This window comes from Schistocerca americana, chromosome 11, assembly GCF_021461395.2.
Source record: "Schistocerca americana isolate TAMUIC-IGC-003095 chromosome 11, iqSchAmer2.1, whole genome shotgun sequence".
Taxonomy (NCBI): domain Eukaryota; kingdom Metazoa; phylum Arthropoda; class Insecta; order Orthoptera; family Acrididae; genus Schistocerca; species Schistocerca americana.
Window position 1 is genome coordinate 65,573,766 of NC_060129.1, and position 17,374 is coordinate 65,591,139.

Consider the following 17,374-nt stretch of genomic DNA (forward strand, 5'->3'; position numbering starts at 1 on the left):
AACACAGTTAGACCTCGAAAGACCGATGATGCTGTATTGTAATATATCACATATGAAAAAACATCCCTTACTGGATACGAGGGTTGGATCCCCTCAGTTGCAAAGAGTAGAATTACGCTGTTTGGGTACAGTCGGGGTCTAATCGTCGCTTTGGAAGAGCCCCTGCCATTGTCATCTGTCTGCTGGCCACTGCCATCTGTCCGTCCGCTCACCGGCCACCTGACGCTTGCCGCCGCTCTGTGCTCGCCACCATTGGCCCCTGTCTTAGTTCTTTTCCCACTTTGGCGACTCCTGTCGCCAGTGGACACTGCCTTCAATCATGGACACCCCCACTACCATCATCATCTACACCTCCCCTTCGCCTGCACTCATTGTAACCTCGTGGGCCAAACCCTTCTACTCCAGCTCCCCTCTTCAGTCTCCTCCCCTTCTATCTCCTCCCTGTAACACCATCAGTATGTTGCTCCTGCTCCTGCCCCCCCTCCCACTGCTATCGCCAACATAAACGACTTCCTCCCCCCACCTGCACTGCTACAACTACTCATGCTTCCCCTACCTGAGTCACCACCTGCAGCACCACAGTCGCCACCACATAGTGCCCCACCTCCATTCCCAGTGCTGTCACCTCACAAGAGGGGCCTGCCTCTCACCACCCCACCCATCCAGTCCCTCACCTCACCTTCCAGGACACACTGGGCAAAAAACCTCCCAAGCACCCAAGTGGTGACCTCATCTCCACCCACTCCTCCAAAAACCCCACTGCCCGCCCTACTTCCCTCTGATCCATTCATGGATGCCAGCCCTCCTCCTGCCTCCCGAGCCTCCACCCTGCATACCTTCATCCTTGCCAACTGAGATCCGAAATCCGTAGATGCCCACACCCCCACCCTTGAAATCTGAAAATACATCCCCAGTGCCCCAATTACTCAACTTATCCCACACAGAGACTCTGTCCTCATCAAATCCTCCTCTTCCTTTTTCCATACTGATCTCCTCTGGCACTTTCCCCATATCACCTTTGCCCCCATACATCCCTCACCCCATTTCTTACATCCTCTTCTCCTCAGCACCCCCAACCCTCTCGTCATCCGCCAACCCTCGCCACTGTGATCGCAAAACTCAGTCCTGTGATCACCGAGGCGGAGGTGTTAGCGGAACTAAAGACCCATCTCGCCCTGGAAATCCGCTCAGCCTGTTGTATTAACAACTTCTCTGGCACTACCTTCCATAGGCATATCTGTACTGCGTCCGCCTCCTCCATCAACCACCTCCTCACACAGGAAGCCCTGCTTTTCATCACTACCACCCCATTGACCTGTCCCGTTCCCCTCCTCAATCCTACCACTTCCAGTGCTGTCTCCTGTACAATGACCACCTCAGTAAAAACTGCAAGAACCCCCACCCCCACCTGTCCCCATTGTAAGGCCTGCCACTTACTTAAACAGTATCCCAGCCTCGCCTCTCCTCCTTCCTTCAACACCTGTGAGCTGTGGTAAAATTTGCTGCTTTGAATAGCACGCCGCAGCGCGTAGTGTGAAGTAGTCGTCCTCCATTTCTGGCGGTGGCGCCGCTGTGGCAATCACAGCTTTGGTGTCTCCCTCTGGTGGGAAAGGTTGCCTGTTCACGTGCATTTAAGGGGTGCTATGAGCTCGGTAGTCGGTCAGTCTGTCAGTCTCAGGAGTCTGGAGTTGGTCAGCCGGGTCAGTGTGGGGCAGTCAGTGTCTGTCTGGCGTCAGAGTGCTAGTATGGCTGCAATTTGGATCAAACTTGAAAGCCAGAAAATGAGAGTCTTGACACTCCATCAGTAACAGAACTCAGCTAGTGGTCACCCGGTCGGGGCTGTGTTCCTGCATCTGAGTCTGCGTGTTACACCACCAGTCTGCTCGAGTGGCTTGGGCAACAGTTATTGGTGGTTGGATCAGTCGATTGGTTGGTCACACACTGAGACACAAGATGACTAGTCCTCCTTGAGCGCCAGTGCATGTGAGGTCCCCACGTGAGTCCGGGCCGCGCCATATAGAAAGGGGTAGTGGCTTCGTGGTGGACACGAGAGCAACAAGAGTCAAACCATGACATTGGGTTGGCTGGGGCGAGCTGCGACGCCATGAGATGGGAGATCGGTGCGCCTTCCTGCGTCCGTTGAAGCGACTGGCAGCGGACGATTCGGGAGAGTGTTGGGGGTGCTGCGCCAGGTCTTCGACAGAAATCACAGTTTATTAGAAGTTAAGTGAGTGGCGATTGTTTCATTTTCTTGTTAAATTCTACTTGTTTTCTCGGTGAGGTCACCAGCCACTTTGTTTTGGAGTTGTCCCACCATTCTTCTCCATTTGCCCACCTGCAGAAAGGTGGTTATTTATGAATTTGGTGGTCCGTTTTCCCTTGTGGAGTTGGGGCGGGTTAGAACAAGCTGCAGTTCGGGTTGTTCAGTAATCCCCCTGTCAATCTGCCATACATTAATAGCTGCCTCTGTCATGTTTGTCAGATTCGATGTTAACGAATTTATAGAATTAAAGTGTAAAGGAAAAATTCTTGAAATATGTTTTTATCTTGCCTATCATCTTGGGAGGTGGTATATGTGTAATGTAGAGCATGTTGGTACATTTTATGTAAAACTGCATGTCATGGATTTTATTTAAGTGGTCATTTTAGTATATAAAGTTGCCACCCTTCCACCGTAAGAGTTCTTTTAAAAACAAGTTGCACTTTCAGTGGCAAATAATTTTATTAGTATTTTGTACCATTTCCATCCCTCTTACCAGGTGCATAGTTTATGTGTTTGTGTGAGTTGTTAAAATTTTTAGTTTAAAGTAATCTGGTGTGTTGCAGATTTGCACCAGTGTAGTCTTTCATAGGTTGTTGTGAGTGGTCGTGACTACAGCTGTGTTAAAAGGGAGCGGCAAGGTTCTCAGCCCAAAAGCTCATACTATCAAAAACAAAAAATGTTATTTCTGCCTCTGAATAAATTTTAACTTGATATTTACAGGGTGCTTTCTGATTATAATTTTTAATCTGTTAAAAAAAAAGGCTTTTAGGAATAAAATGTCCATTGATTAAAAAAAAAAATTAATTTGTGTCTTCAGTTACCATTGGCAACTACTTCCACACTCACATAGTATGATTAAATGTGTTCATGTTCTTGAAGAATCGCTAGTAAATAAAGTAAATTCTTAAGAAAAGGTTTTGAAAGTAAATTCACAGTTCATCCTGCAATGAACCCCCACCCCACCTACTCCTCCAAATGGAAAGCCAAACCCACTACCACCAACCCTGAGTTCACTATCCCCATTCGCCCCATTGACCAGCCCATCCTCCCCAACAATACCGAACGCCCTCCCCCTATGCCTGCAGACATAATCCAGTTCCTGACCATCATCCTGCAGAGCATCCACCACTTCCAATGCCCCCACACCCTTCAGCAGATTTCCCTTTCCGCCCATTATGTCTTCCATCTGAATACCTACGCCACCTACTCCCACAACCAGGCCCACTTTACCTTCAATTGCCTAGACACCCTCGTTTAAGACCCTCTCTCCTCCCCCCTCCCACATCCTGTTGCATCAACACTATCATCTCCTCTATGTCAAAATTCGCTCCCTCCCTGTCAACAAATACCTCTATCCCAGCGCCAGGTCGACTCCTTCCTTCATCATTAATGAAAACTTCCTCCAACCTCACTATGTTGTCTGCACCTCTTCCTATCCTCTTCACCACACTGACAATCCTCACCTGAAGTGGAGTTGCTGTTGGCCACCTTAAGCATATCCCTGTCCAGCCAGCCACAACCCGCACTCAGTGACCCAACTGAAAACCTTCTTCCCCAGCATCTTTCTTCCCTCCCTCCCCATCACCTGTGCCACCATCTATATCCGCAGCCCCTCCCCCCCCTTACGACTTCATTTCCCACATTGATCATACCTTCTCCATCTATGTGATTGCTGCTGATGTCAACATCCACAGCTGTGACCCTGCCACCCTTTGGCAGTGGCATCAGTTCCTTGGCACTCTCCATGGTGACCTTGCTCCATCCATACAACACACCTGTCCTGAAAGTAACTCCACCCCAGATGTTCTCGACCCCATTGGTAGTGACCACCTCCCTGTCCTTCTCACTGTCTCCTCTGCCCATGATCCCCCCTCACAGCCCACTGATAAGTTGCCCCTCCAAAGTTCATCCACAAGTACTGCCACACTGACTGGGATGCCTACTGGGAATCCATTGTCTCACGGGATGACAGAAACCCCTTCACCTTTCCCCATCCTGCTGAAATCATCCACGCCTCTTCCTTCCTTCAGAAGACCATCACTGATGCTGTGGAGGCCCATGTTCCTACCAAACTCATCCACCCTCACCGTCCTGCACTTCCTCCACAAACTGTCCTCCTTCTTCGTGAATCCTGCAGGCTCTACCGCTCCTTCCTCCACACTGATAACCGGGATACACTTATCTACCACCGGCAATTACAGCGACACACCTGGAACCTCCTTACAGCAAAGAAACGCCAGGACTGGCGCCAGACATGCACATACCTCCATCCTCCCTGTCATGTCCTCAAGTAATGGTCAGCCTTCCACCACCTTACTGGTAGCCATCTCACCCCACATTACCCTGTTCTCCATGATAATCACCCCTTCCCTGAAAACCTCAGCAAGACAAACCATTTTGATTCCCACCTATCTGATGTCTTCCCACTGTCCTCGACACAACTGATATCTCTCTCCCACCACTCGCCCCTAGTTTCAAGTACTTCATTTACTTAATGGAGCAAAAACTTTAAATTTAAATAGAAAGAGGGATATTGAAGAAATTCAAAAGAAAGAAAGAAAGAAAGATAGATTATTAGGAAAATATTAGGCCCACAGTTACTGATGGAGAAACTTATAGGCTGAGAAGTAATAAGGAAATACAAGACTACACGAGAAAACAAAGATTTAAATTTTATGGGCACATTAAAAGAATAGCACACACTAGGTTGACAAAAAACAAATTGCAGAATTCTATGAAAACAGAAGTAAGGCCAAATCTGAGCCAATTAAATGGATCACAGTAATTAAGGATCTTAAAGAAGCCGGTATAATTCAGGCATATGATGAAGATAGAAAAACATTCAGATAAAAGATATTTGATTGGAAAGCTGGTCAGAGGGAAATTAGAAAACAGACTGGAACACCATGGTCTGATGAAAGAAAGCGACATCATTCTGAAAGGATCAAACGAATTTGGACATAAAGGAAGGCCAACCATAAAAAGTGCCAAAGATGGATTGTACCTCACATAGTCTTATTGGGCCTGTATGTGAATAATAATAATAATAATAACAATAATAAATAATAATAACAATAATAAAGTAAGTATAAAATTCATTGCTTGTTCTGCATGTTTGGCATAAACTTGGGGTGATAACTGTTTGTTGGCTGAATTATATGCCTGAAATTGATAACAGTGTTTGAAACAATTTCGTATGTATGTCAAAATAACTTCATGTGATAATTTTTAATTTTAATATCTAAAGTCTGTACTGTTAACAATGGAGTAATTGTTCAAAAGCTACTGCCAGAGTGTGAGTTCGTTCACTAGACAGCACTGTTAATCAGAGGATCTGTAACAGACTAGCTGTGCCACTTTGAGCAATGAAAATGTAATGAAAAGCATAAAGGGACATCTGTAACTTAATCCACATAGCACACTAAATGAACTTTAGAGCTGAATCAAGTTCTTGTGAAGAATTTCAGGATAATGAGCAAGAAAACAAGATAAGTAACCTAGTTACATCCGCCATACAGGCTGTTTACATTTCATCAAGTTTAAAATTGCAGTAAGCTCATATCTTTTTTTTTCTTTTTTGTCAAGATGAAACTACATTTAGTTCAGAGAAAGAAAGAAGTTACTGCATTGAACCATGAAAATGCTGCTATGCCCCCTTGCACTAGCTCCAGGCCATAAACAAACATGTATGCCTCTTGCATGACTTCATATCCTAATCTCAGTATGCCTGGAAAAACTGAGTCAGCACCCCCGATGATGAAAGAGAAGTTGAGTTCAGGAGAGTGACAACATATTACTATCAAGCACTGTAGATCTTGGCACATGATTTTCTTGCAAAAACATTCTATTGTGATCATACTTTTAGACTAAGAAGACCACTCACCAAAAATCAGAAGCACTTAGTTGGGTTGGATTAGATCGTTTGGGGGAAGAGACCAAACAGTGATGTCATCGGTCTCATCAGATTATGGGAAGGAAGTTGGCCATGCCATTTCAGAGGAACCATCCTAGCATTTGCCTGGAGTGATTTAGCGAAATCACAGAAAAAATAAATCAGGATGGCTGGACGCAGGATTGAACCATCATCCTCCCAGATGCGAGTCCAGTGTGCTAACCACTGCGCCACCTCACCCAGTACAGCCACACACAAAAAGAAAGGAAATGTGCTACAGTAAACACACACACACTCACACACACACACACACACACACACACACACACACACGTGTGTAGTTTGCGTTACGTATGAAGAATGTTTATACTGTCTTTTTAAACAGATATATTTTAGTAACATTTTTTAAATTTATTTCATTATGAGCAATACTGTTTTGCGTTTGTTTCTCTGTGGTGAATATAAGTCCAAACTGGCATTTCCTCCATGATTATGAATAGAACTGTCAGTGGGATACTTAGAAAAGTTTTCCCTGATTTACACAACACATTGGTAGATTTACTCCTTGGTGAGGTAAGGAAACCAACTTTGTTACTTAGTTCCATACAATGAGGCTGGATTATCTGATTTTTTGATAATCCTGATGGCCTATGGTCTCACCTAGTCTAAATAACTGACGTCTCACTGTAACTGTGCTTTACTGGTTCATGAATCTGTACAGGAGGTAGAGTTAGGTAAAGAAAATATTGTCATTAATAGATTATGTGAGATGGTACAATGATTGCTGTCTAACATGAAGTGAGGCCACTACCTGTACCATCCAACGTTACATGGTAGCATAGAAAATGGAACTATAATACTATGAAACTGAAACGCGGAACAAATGCATTTGGTACATGAACAATAAAAATGGGAAGGACTGAACGCAAACAGCCAAGAAAGTAATGGGTCAGTCCAGTGAAACTGGAAGGAAGAGGTGTAGAAAGAACCAAGTCTGCATTTAATTCTTTACACTACAAGCCACCTTGCAGTGGTGCGTGGCAGAGGGTACTTCTTGGACCACTGTCAATTGTCCCTCCACCTGTTCCATTTGCAAATAGTCAAAGGAAGGATGGCTCTCAATAAACTTCTGTAGGAGCTCACATTTCTCTAAGTTTCTCATTGTGGTCATTTCACAACATGCATGTGGAAGTAAGTAATTCAATGCTTGGCTGTTCTTGGAATACACACGCTCACAATTTCAACAGTAAACACCTCCACAATCCACAACAGCTTTATTCTAGACCCCCCTCCCCCCCCCCCCCCAGGTCTCTCTCTCTCTCATTTTGAGGTAGAAACCACCAATGCTATTGCAAGATAGAGACATCGGTAGAAACCACCATTGCTATTGCAAGATGGAGAAATCAATGGTATACTGAGGTACTTCTACAAATATAGTGCATTATCACTCGGTGTTTATTGACCAAAGTGGCAATTCTTCTGGAACCCCTGGAATTCTTAGGAAAAAATTTGAGGCATCTCATGGAATTTTGTAAAATGTTGGGGAATTCTTTTTTTTTCGTTTTTTTATGCAGTGCTGAATTTTAATTTTATTGAGTTTTATGAAACACAAATTTTAAAATACTTAGTTGTTTCTAAATGTGTTAATTATATGAATATTATTCCACATAAATTATTGATGTTTAAAAACTGCAGTTGAACAACAGATAATATATTTTAGCTGAAAAGAAAGGAACATCATTATTGTGTCTCCCCCCCCTCCCTCCCTCCTGTTCACCATTGATTTATCACGAACTTCTTATGGCACCATCTTCCCCCCATACCTGGAATTCTCAGGGATCTTTTTTCCCAGGTATGAGTAGGCACTGTGTTAAGAAAACTTGCTGTTCATGTGTTTGGCGACTAGTTTCAACCAACTTTTTCATTCTCAAGGTTGACCTACTGAGGCTACACTGAAAGTTCCTGATCTTCATAAGACACATCCGAGTCGCAGTATGTGCTTTACAAAGTGATCGCAGATGACTCTCACACTCAACATGCCCCTACTTAGCATGTCAGAATCAAACTTACAGGTGATGTTTGTTGTGAAGATCAAGCACTTTCAGTGCAGTCTCAGTAGGTCAGGCTTCAGTATGAACCATCTGGTTTAAAACTAGTTGTCAAACTATGTACTGCAACTGTGACTGATCTGTTAATAAGCACTTAATGAAATACCGAAAAAAACATTGCTCGTCATGTATCAACAAAATGTCGAAACTGGAAATTGTGCATTATACAGAATTTAAAGCACCAGTCAGCACACAGATTGTGCTTTGCTTTTGGACTGTAGGAGATTGCATCTCTTAAGTTATTATAATGTAACATTATCTCTCTCTCTATCACACATACACACACAAACTGTATCTCTCTCTCTGTGTCCCTCTCATGCAACTCCCACACATGACTGCAGTCTAACAACTGAAGCCACACTGTCATATGTGAGATTTTTGTGTGTGTGTAGGGCCTTTTTTCAATGAAGCCCATGCTGGCCGAAAGCTTATTTGTGACAGTGTTTTTGTTGTGCCTATCTGCGAGTCCGCATATCCGCCATGTGGTGAGTAGCAACTTTCCTTCCATATTGTTGTACTGTAAATTTAATTTTATGCTACTGCTTTCACAAGTGGTTTCAAAATGAATTTATTACATTTTATGCCTAATTTTATTGTTATTTTGGACTATAGTTTGTTTTAGGCATTATGAGATCATGGGTGTTTTGAATGTCGGATCGTGTCTAGGAAAAATGTGATATTGCTTTCAATATATCACTTAAAATAATGGGTAATTAAAATCATATGTCCCATTGGTTCCAAAGTGAAACCACCTGCTTAAAACAATTGACTGTTTACTTTTTACCCATTTCTTCTTATACTCATTGCTTACTATGGTAATAGAGATTAATTATATGAAAAATGTTTAAAAATTATATTCCAAAGTCAAACCACCTCCTGGAAACAATTCATTGTTTGCATTTGCCGATTTCTTGTCATATTTGTTGCTCATGACAACGATAAAGGTTAATTTTGTGAAAAAAGTTTGAAATAGTTTTTTCGTATTGTTGGGACAGATGAGAAAATAGTCCAGAATTGCTCATACAAATGTTCTGTAAGCCACTCCTTTCATGGATCAATCAAATATCCTTACTATTTTTTGAATGAATTTCAGCCTGGCGTCAGGCTTTCCTACATTTAATTTTATATGGTCAATCCAGTTTAGGTCATTGTGAATGTTTGGTCTGTGGTATGTCAAGTTTGTTGATTTATATGGTGGTTTGTCAACAGTAGTGTAATTGGACAGTAGTGAATCTCTCTAGCTATTTACACACAGACTGGTGTTATTTGCATTCTGGGCCAACTGCAAGTCTGTGCACCAAATATGGATTCATCGCAAGACTTCTTGCACTTTACTACAGCTTTCTGGCATTTCGACCTTCTTACAGAGAACAGCATCATCTGAAAACAGTCTCACAGAGCAACTGGCATTATACAGTAGATCGTGATTGTATACTGTAAATAGCAAACATCCTTGGAGATTGAGCAGCTGCTTATGGCCGGTGCTCTGTCACATATTGGTGTGGACCCAATTGATTCTGTTAGTAGATGGGATTATATTAGGTACAGCCTTCGCCTCAGATAGAAACTCAATGGTAAACTGGCTGGGCTAGTAACAGGGGACTTAAAGGGGGGGGGGGGGGGGTCACTCTCGTGAGTGGCAAAACACCAGTGCTTACTGGTGTCACAGCAGCACATTTTTTTAGGACAGGAAAGTCAGAAAGAAATAGTTTTAAGAGAAGTTAGGATGAAAATAAACCATCAGTTTAAGAAAGACACTGCATCAGCACAAACAGTTGTTGGTAAAAAATTTTCAGCAATCAGCAGAAATTTTATTTCCAACCACTTACAAAGGGCTGACAGATAAAAACTGAAAGCCCACTACAATGGGGCCATGGAATGGTTCCATTAAAAAGTAATCACCTCACAAATCAAGACACCTATATATATACTAAGATGGTATCTGTTCTTTCTGACATGTCTGAAAGAACAGATACCATGCAGCTCATTAGAATGAAATTATAATGAAATGAACAACCTTAGCTGCTTACAGGCATCGACATACGTCAACGGGGACCGATGAAAATGTGTGCCCCGACAGGGACTCGATCCGGGATCTCCTGCTTACATGGCAGACGCTCTATCCATCTGAGCCACTGAGGACACAGAGCATAGTTCAACTACAGGGATTTATTTCTGGCACGCCTCCCGCGAAACCCACATTCTCAACGTATTGTCCCGCAATACATTCGTAGTGCCCCCACTCATTATACTCATTTCTCGCGGTGCGTTGCCGATTCCCATAAGAGTTCGGGTACTGTTTGTGCATTTGCACAGAAGAAGAAGATGGTCAAGTGGCCGGTGAGCCTTAACGTCTTCTGTGCGAATGCACAAACAGTGCCCGAACTCTTACGGGAATCGGCAACTCGCCGCGAGTAATGAGTATATTGGGCGGGGGCGCTACGAATGTAGTGCTGGACAATATGTTGAGAATGTGGGTTTCGTGGGAGGCATGCCAAAGATAAATCCCTGTAGTCGTGCTATCCTCTGTGTCCTCGGTGGCTCAGATGGATAGAGCGTCTGCCATGTAAGCAGGAGATCCCGGGTTTGAGTCCCGGTCGGGGCACACATTTTCATCTGTCCCCGTTGATGTATGTCAATGTCTGTAAGCAGCCAAGGGTGTTCTTGTAATTTCAAGACATCTATCACATTGGCAGAAATGATCATCAATTCACGTCTCACAGAACACAGTGGGCTGCTGACATATCCACAACCTCACCCTCTTGCACTTCCTAGTCTGACTGAAACTGATGTCCACACGTATTTCTTCTGGTCATCAAAGATGTGAAAATCACAGAGTCAAATCAGAGAACCATAGCCTTCATCTGATTGGAGGTGTGGGGGTGGGTGTTATTGTGCAATAGGACGATTCGATCAGACAGCATTCCTTGACATTTTGATGTTATAGCATGTCACAGTTTTGGCAGAGTGTCTTCCCGGCATTGCACATTGATTGTGGTTCCACACTTGAGGAACTCGACAAGCAGAGGACCCAAGGAGTTGAAGGAGGAGGTTACCGTGACCTTACTGGAAATGGTGTGAACAGCTTTGGATTCCTTAGGCAAGGGAGACGTGGGATCTTTCCACTGTCTGTTTTACAATTTGACCTCTGGCTGGAATCAACCTGTTGCACAATAATGCCTGCCGCCACACCACCAATCGGACCAAAGCTGTGCCTCAACAATTTGGTTGGGAAATACTGCAACATCCTGAATACAGTCTCAATCTTTTGCCCTAAGGTTTTTACATCTTTGGCAATGCCTTAACAAGTTTGTGATTAATTTAGAATGGAACCATTCCACGCGTTCAGTTTTCGGACCCCTTATATATTTAAGTCATCATATATTTGAGCACTAACAACTAAAATTAATGAACTACAGTACTTATCTGCCTTGGTGAATAACAGTCATCAAATCATCTGACATAATTTACCTCTATGAACATTATGTGCCCACTGATACATAAGTGATAAGTCTAACAGGATTTAGATTAGTCTCTTGCTTCTGTAGAGCAGAAATGGAAACAGAAGGAGCTGCTGCATTCATCAGGAATTGTCATCTGCCTAAAGCAGCTTGTGGAAGCATGCAGGACAGAACTAGAATTTCATAATAAATCATTTATGACGGTAAGGGTGTACTGAACGCTACTGGGTAATTTTAATCTGTTCATAGATCACATTGATGTTCTATAGGCCTATGTAACAGCAATAAAAAAAGATAAACGGTGATTCTGATAACTTTAATGTAGATTCTCTTGAAGACTTGTCCAGTAAGGATTTATCAGTTAGTAACACTATCATTCACGTAATCCACACTGTCAACTTCCAAAATAGGGCAACCAATTGCTCAAACACAGCTATTGATAACAATGCACTATTAATATTATCTGCAGGGTCATTTATATACAACAGGAACAGCAAGGTCCCAATACAATTTCCGCACATCTGAAGATACTTCTACATCTGACAATAAAATTCTATGACTTCTCTACCAAAAAGTCCTCAATCCAGTCACAAATTTCACTCGACACCCCATAAGATCGTAGTTTTGATAATAAGCATAGGTGAGTTACTGAGTCCAATGCTTTTCAGAAATGAAGCAACACAGCATCTTCCTGACATCCTTGATCCAAAGCTTTCAGTGGGTCGTGGGAGTAAAGACTGAGTTGGGTTTCACATGACTCATGTTTTTGGAATACATGGTGGTTGGCAGTGAGGAGATCATTCTGTTAAAGATGCCTCATTATGTTAGCGTTCAGACTACGTTCTAATATTCTAAAACAGATCAGTGTGTGGGATATCGGACAGTAGTTTTGTGGTACACTTCCACTACCCTTCCCGTAAACATGTGTGACCTGTGCTTTTTTTCCAGGAACTGAGCGAGGACTTTTAATCGAGGAATCTGCGATATATGAAAGTTAGACGAGAGGCCAACTCGGATGCGAGTGCAGTCAGACCTGCAGTGAGGAAGAGAGTAGACGAGGAGGAAGGGAGAGATGTCAGAGAGAGTAGCTCAGGGATAAAGTGCACTGCCAGCTTCAGTGCAGAAATGGCACTGGCACAGTTAAAAGTAAAGATAGATTAGAAGGAAGAGGAATGAATAGTAGAATTAAGAACTATGACAGTATAAGGGGTGGACAGAAAGAGGGCAGGTAGGTAAGAGAGTGAAGGTGGACAATAAAAGGAGAGAAAAGCTTAGTCAAAAAAATGAGGAGGAGGGATGTGTTAATGAAGATTAAGATCAGGATAGGATGGTGTCGAAATGTGAGGATGTCACAGATGGGCAGCCCCAAACTATGGAGTCCAGGAAACCAGTACCAGGTGGGGACTGGAGGGGGGAGAGGGGGGGAGGGAGATCCAAATGGCCTGTGTTGTGTAGCACCCTTGAATCATGTGGTGGAGTATATTGAGCAACTGGGTACTGGATGTCCCAAAGGCAGAAACTTCTTCCATGCACATTTGTATGCTCCACCAGTTTAGTGATGGTCAGGTATGTATATAACACAGTGCAGTGAACACAAATTAATTGATAAACAACATGCACGGTTTTGCATGTAGATCTGCCTTTGATATTGTAGGATTTACTAACGGTGGAACTGGAGTAGGTGGTGGTCGGTTGGTGCATGGAGAAGGATTTACACTATGACAGTCCCAATGGCAGGAACACTGGAGTGCAGGTAATGGTTTGGGAATGTCATATAGTCTGACTAGGATGGTAAGGAGATTAGGAGGGCGTTAGAAGGTGACACTGGTTGGTGCGAGAAAGATATAAGGGAGAGAGGATCCCATTTCAGGACTCAACTTGAAAAAGTTGTAGCTGTGGCCTCATAAAGTAATACCCAATATTTGAGGCTGACTGCTGAGTGAATCCACTGCTCCCAAAGTACATTTTCCACAAGGTCCATGACGATAAGATGTGAGATATTAGGGCTTGTATTGACATTTTTAGGCAGTTGTTTTTTCCTCACTGTATTTGCGAGTGGATTAGTACAGGAAATTACTAGTATGGTAAAAGTTACCCTCTTTCGTGCTCTGTGCAGTGATTTGAGCAGAGTGTATGTAGATGTAGCAAGTATAGAAGCATTTGAGGCCTGGGTGGTCCTGGGCACGAAGACGGGTCCGTCATCACTCTTTTGTAATTGAGAACTGCATTAACGAGAGGGAGAGAGTATGAAATTGCCCAGGAGATTTGTTTGTGAATAAAATCTGTGAGGTAGCTGTAGTTGAGGACAGTCTGTGAGAGACTGTCAGTGTCAGTGTATGTGTTGATGGATTTTGTTGTTGTTGTTGTTGTGGTCTTCAGTCCTGAGACTGGTTTGATGCAGCTCTCCATGCTACTCTATCCTGTGCAAGCTTCTTCATCTCCCAGTACCTACTGCAGCCTACATCCTTCTGAATCTGGTTAGCGTATTCATCTCTTGGTCTCCCTCTACGATTTTTACCCTCCACGCTGCCCTCCAATACTAAACTGGTGATCCCTCGATGTTTCAGAACACGTCCTACCAACCGATCCCTTCTTCTAGTCAAATTGTGCCACAAGCTCCTCATCTCCCAATTCTATTCAATACCTCCTCATTAGTTATGTGATCTACCCATCTCATCTTCAGCATTCTTCTTTAGCACCACATTTAGAAACTTCTATTCTGTTCTTGTCTAAACTATTTATCGTCCACGTTTCACTTCCATACATGGCTACACTCCATACAAATACTTTAAGAAATTACTTCCTGACATTTAAATCTATACTCGATGTTAACAAATTTTTCTTCTTCAGAATCGCTTTCGTTGCCATTACCAGTCTACATTTTATATCCTCTCTACTTCGACCATCATCAGTTATTTTGCTCCCCAAATAGCAAAACTCCTTTACTACTTTAAGTGTCTCATTTCGTAATCTAATTCCCTCAGCAACACCCGACTTAATTCGACTACATTCCATTATCCTCATTTTCCTTTCGTTGGTGTTCATCTTATATCCTCCTTTAAAGACACTGCCCATTCCGTTCACCTGCTCTTCCAAGTCCCTTTCTGTCTCTGACAGAATTACAATGTCATCGGCGAACCTTGAAGTTTTTATTTCTACTCCTTGGATTTTAATACCTACTCCAAACTTTTCTTTTGTTTCCTTTATTGCTTGCTCAATATACAGATTGAATAACATCAGGGATAGGCTACAACCCTGTCTCACTCCATTCCCAACCACTGCTTCCCTTTCATACCCCTCGACTCTTATAACTGCCATCTGCTTTCTGTACAAATTGTAAATAGCCTTTTGCTCCCTGTATTTTACACCTGCCACCTTCAGAATTTGAAAGAAAGTATTCCAATCAACATTGTCAAAAGTTTCTCTAAGTCTGCAAATGCTAGAAACGTAGGTTTGCATTTCCTTAATCTTTCTTCTAAGATAAGTCGTAGGGTCAGTATTGCCTCACGTGTCCAAACATTTCTACGGAATACAATTTTGTGGTGGAGCAGATATTTTTGCTGCAGATGTGAGTGTTTATCAGAGATGAGAGTATTGTCACGAGTGCCCCAGGGAAGTGTAATGAGACTGCTGTTGTTTTCTATATACATAAATGATTTGGCGGACAGGAGGGGCATCAATCTGCTGTTGTCTGCTGATGATGCTGCAGTGTATAGTAAAGTGTAAAAGCTGAATGACTGCATGAAGATTCAAGATGACTTACACAAAATTTTTGTTTGGTGTGATGAATGACAGCTAGCTCTAAATGTGGAAAAATGTAAGTTAATGAGGATGAGTAGGAAGAACAAACCTGTAATGTTCAGATACAGTATTACTAGTGACCTGCTTGATACACTCCAGTCAGTTAAATATCTGGTCATAATGTTGCAAAGCAATATGAAATGGAATGAGCATATAAGGTTTGTGGTAGGGAAGACGAATGGTCAACTTCAGTGTATTGGGAAAATTTTAGGAAAGAGTGATTCACCTGTGAAGGAAATCACATACAGGATGCTGGTGTGACCTAGTCTTGAGTACTATTCAAGTGTTTGGGACCTGTACCAGGCCAGATTGAAGGAAGACATTGAAGAAATTCAGAGATGGTCTTCTGGATATGTTACTGGTAGGTTGGAATAACATGTAAGTGCTACGGTGATGCTTTGGGAACTCAAATGGGAATCCCTGGAGGGAAGGCAGCATTCTTTTCGAGAAATACTATTGTGAAAATTTAGAGAACTTGCATTTGAGACTGAGTGGCGAATGGTTCTACTGCCAGCAACATACATTGCATGTAAGGACCAAAGAGATAAGATATGAGAAATTAGGGCTCATACAAAGGCATACAGACAGTCGTTTTTCCTTGCTCTATTTGTGAGTGAAACAGGAAACAAAATGATTGGCAGTGGTACAGTGTACCCTCCACCACGCACCATATGGTGGCTTGTGGAGTATCTCTCTAGATGTAGATGTAGATGCAGATGCCTGGGTTGTAGGGAAGGGAGCATTTGATGTAGACAGGGTGGCAGCTTTCATAAAGTGTAGGTATTGTTGGTTTTATATGGACTGAGGTTTGGATGTGAGCTTCAGTGAGGCAGAAGTCAGCATGAAAGGAATTTGCTTTGGGTTTGAAAAAAGACCAGGTGAATTTGATTTGGGAAAATTAGTTAAGTTTTTGCAGGAAGAGGAGGAGAAATTGTTCTTCACCACAAGTCCAGACCAGAAAGATGTTGTCGGTGAATCTGTATCAAACCGGGGGGGGGGAGCTTATAGGTCTTGGGCAATGCCTCTTTCATGCACCCATGAAAAGGTTGTCATAGGAATGGGGTGCCCTGATCCCCATGGCTTTGCCTCTGATTTGTTTGCAGGTCTGGTCCTCAGATGTGAAGTAGTTATGGGTAGGGCCAGAGCTGGCTTGTGTGACAATAAAGGAAGTTTTAGGAAGACTTTCAGGCAACTGTTGGAAGAGGTGGCATTCTAGGACAGAGAGACCATGTGTATGTGGGTATCAGTGTAAAGCAAAGTTGTGTTGATGGTACATAACAAGGATAGCACCCTGTGGGAGAGCATTGGAAATAAATTGGACACATTCCAGGTGGTGATTGGTGTAGGAGTTGGACACAACTATTGCAGTATTTGAGCAATTGGCTACACAGGTTCTCAAGATGGTGAGAGGTTTTGTTCAAGTTCATGGCTGGCTTCAAGGAGAACCACACTGAGTGTGTTAGCACATTAAGGGGCTGAGAGGTAGGATTTTCAAGGGAGAAAGCAGCTGATGGGAATGGCAGTTTGGAAGGCAGTTTATTTGTCAAGGGCAGGGTGGGTAAGGAGTACAGATTTTTCAGTCTGGAATTTACGGAGGGAATGGTAGAATAAAGTGTCACATCCAAAGATGGGTCTTGGCCTTTGGGAACAGAAACAAAGGTTAAGCATGTTGGGAATGAGCGTCTCGCGGGGAGCATGCAAGGGATAAGTGCCTGCAGGCGCACTATTCTCTGTGCCCTCGGTGGCTCAGATGGATAGAGCATCTGCCGTATAAGCAGGATATCCCGGGTTCGAGGTCCAGTTGGGGCACACATTTTCAACATGTCTCCAATGAAGTATATCAACGCCT

General features: G+C 43.1%; 1 protein-coding gene across 1 annotated transcript; it reads left to right on the top strand.

The window, feature by feature from the left end:
• Nucleotides 1–543: 543 nt before the first annotated feature.
• On the top strand, nucleotides 544–855 carry LOC124553243 (proline-rich receptor-like protein kinase PERK8). The gene has a single exon (XM_047127131.1). It carries the CDS (start codon nucleotides 544–546, stop codon nucleotides 853–855), a length of 312 nt encoding a protein of 103 aa, XP_046983087.1.
• Nucleotides 856–17,374: the final 16,519 nt, after the last annotated feature.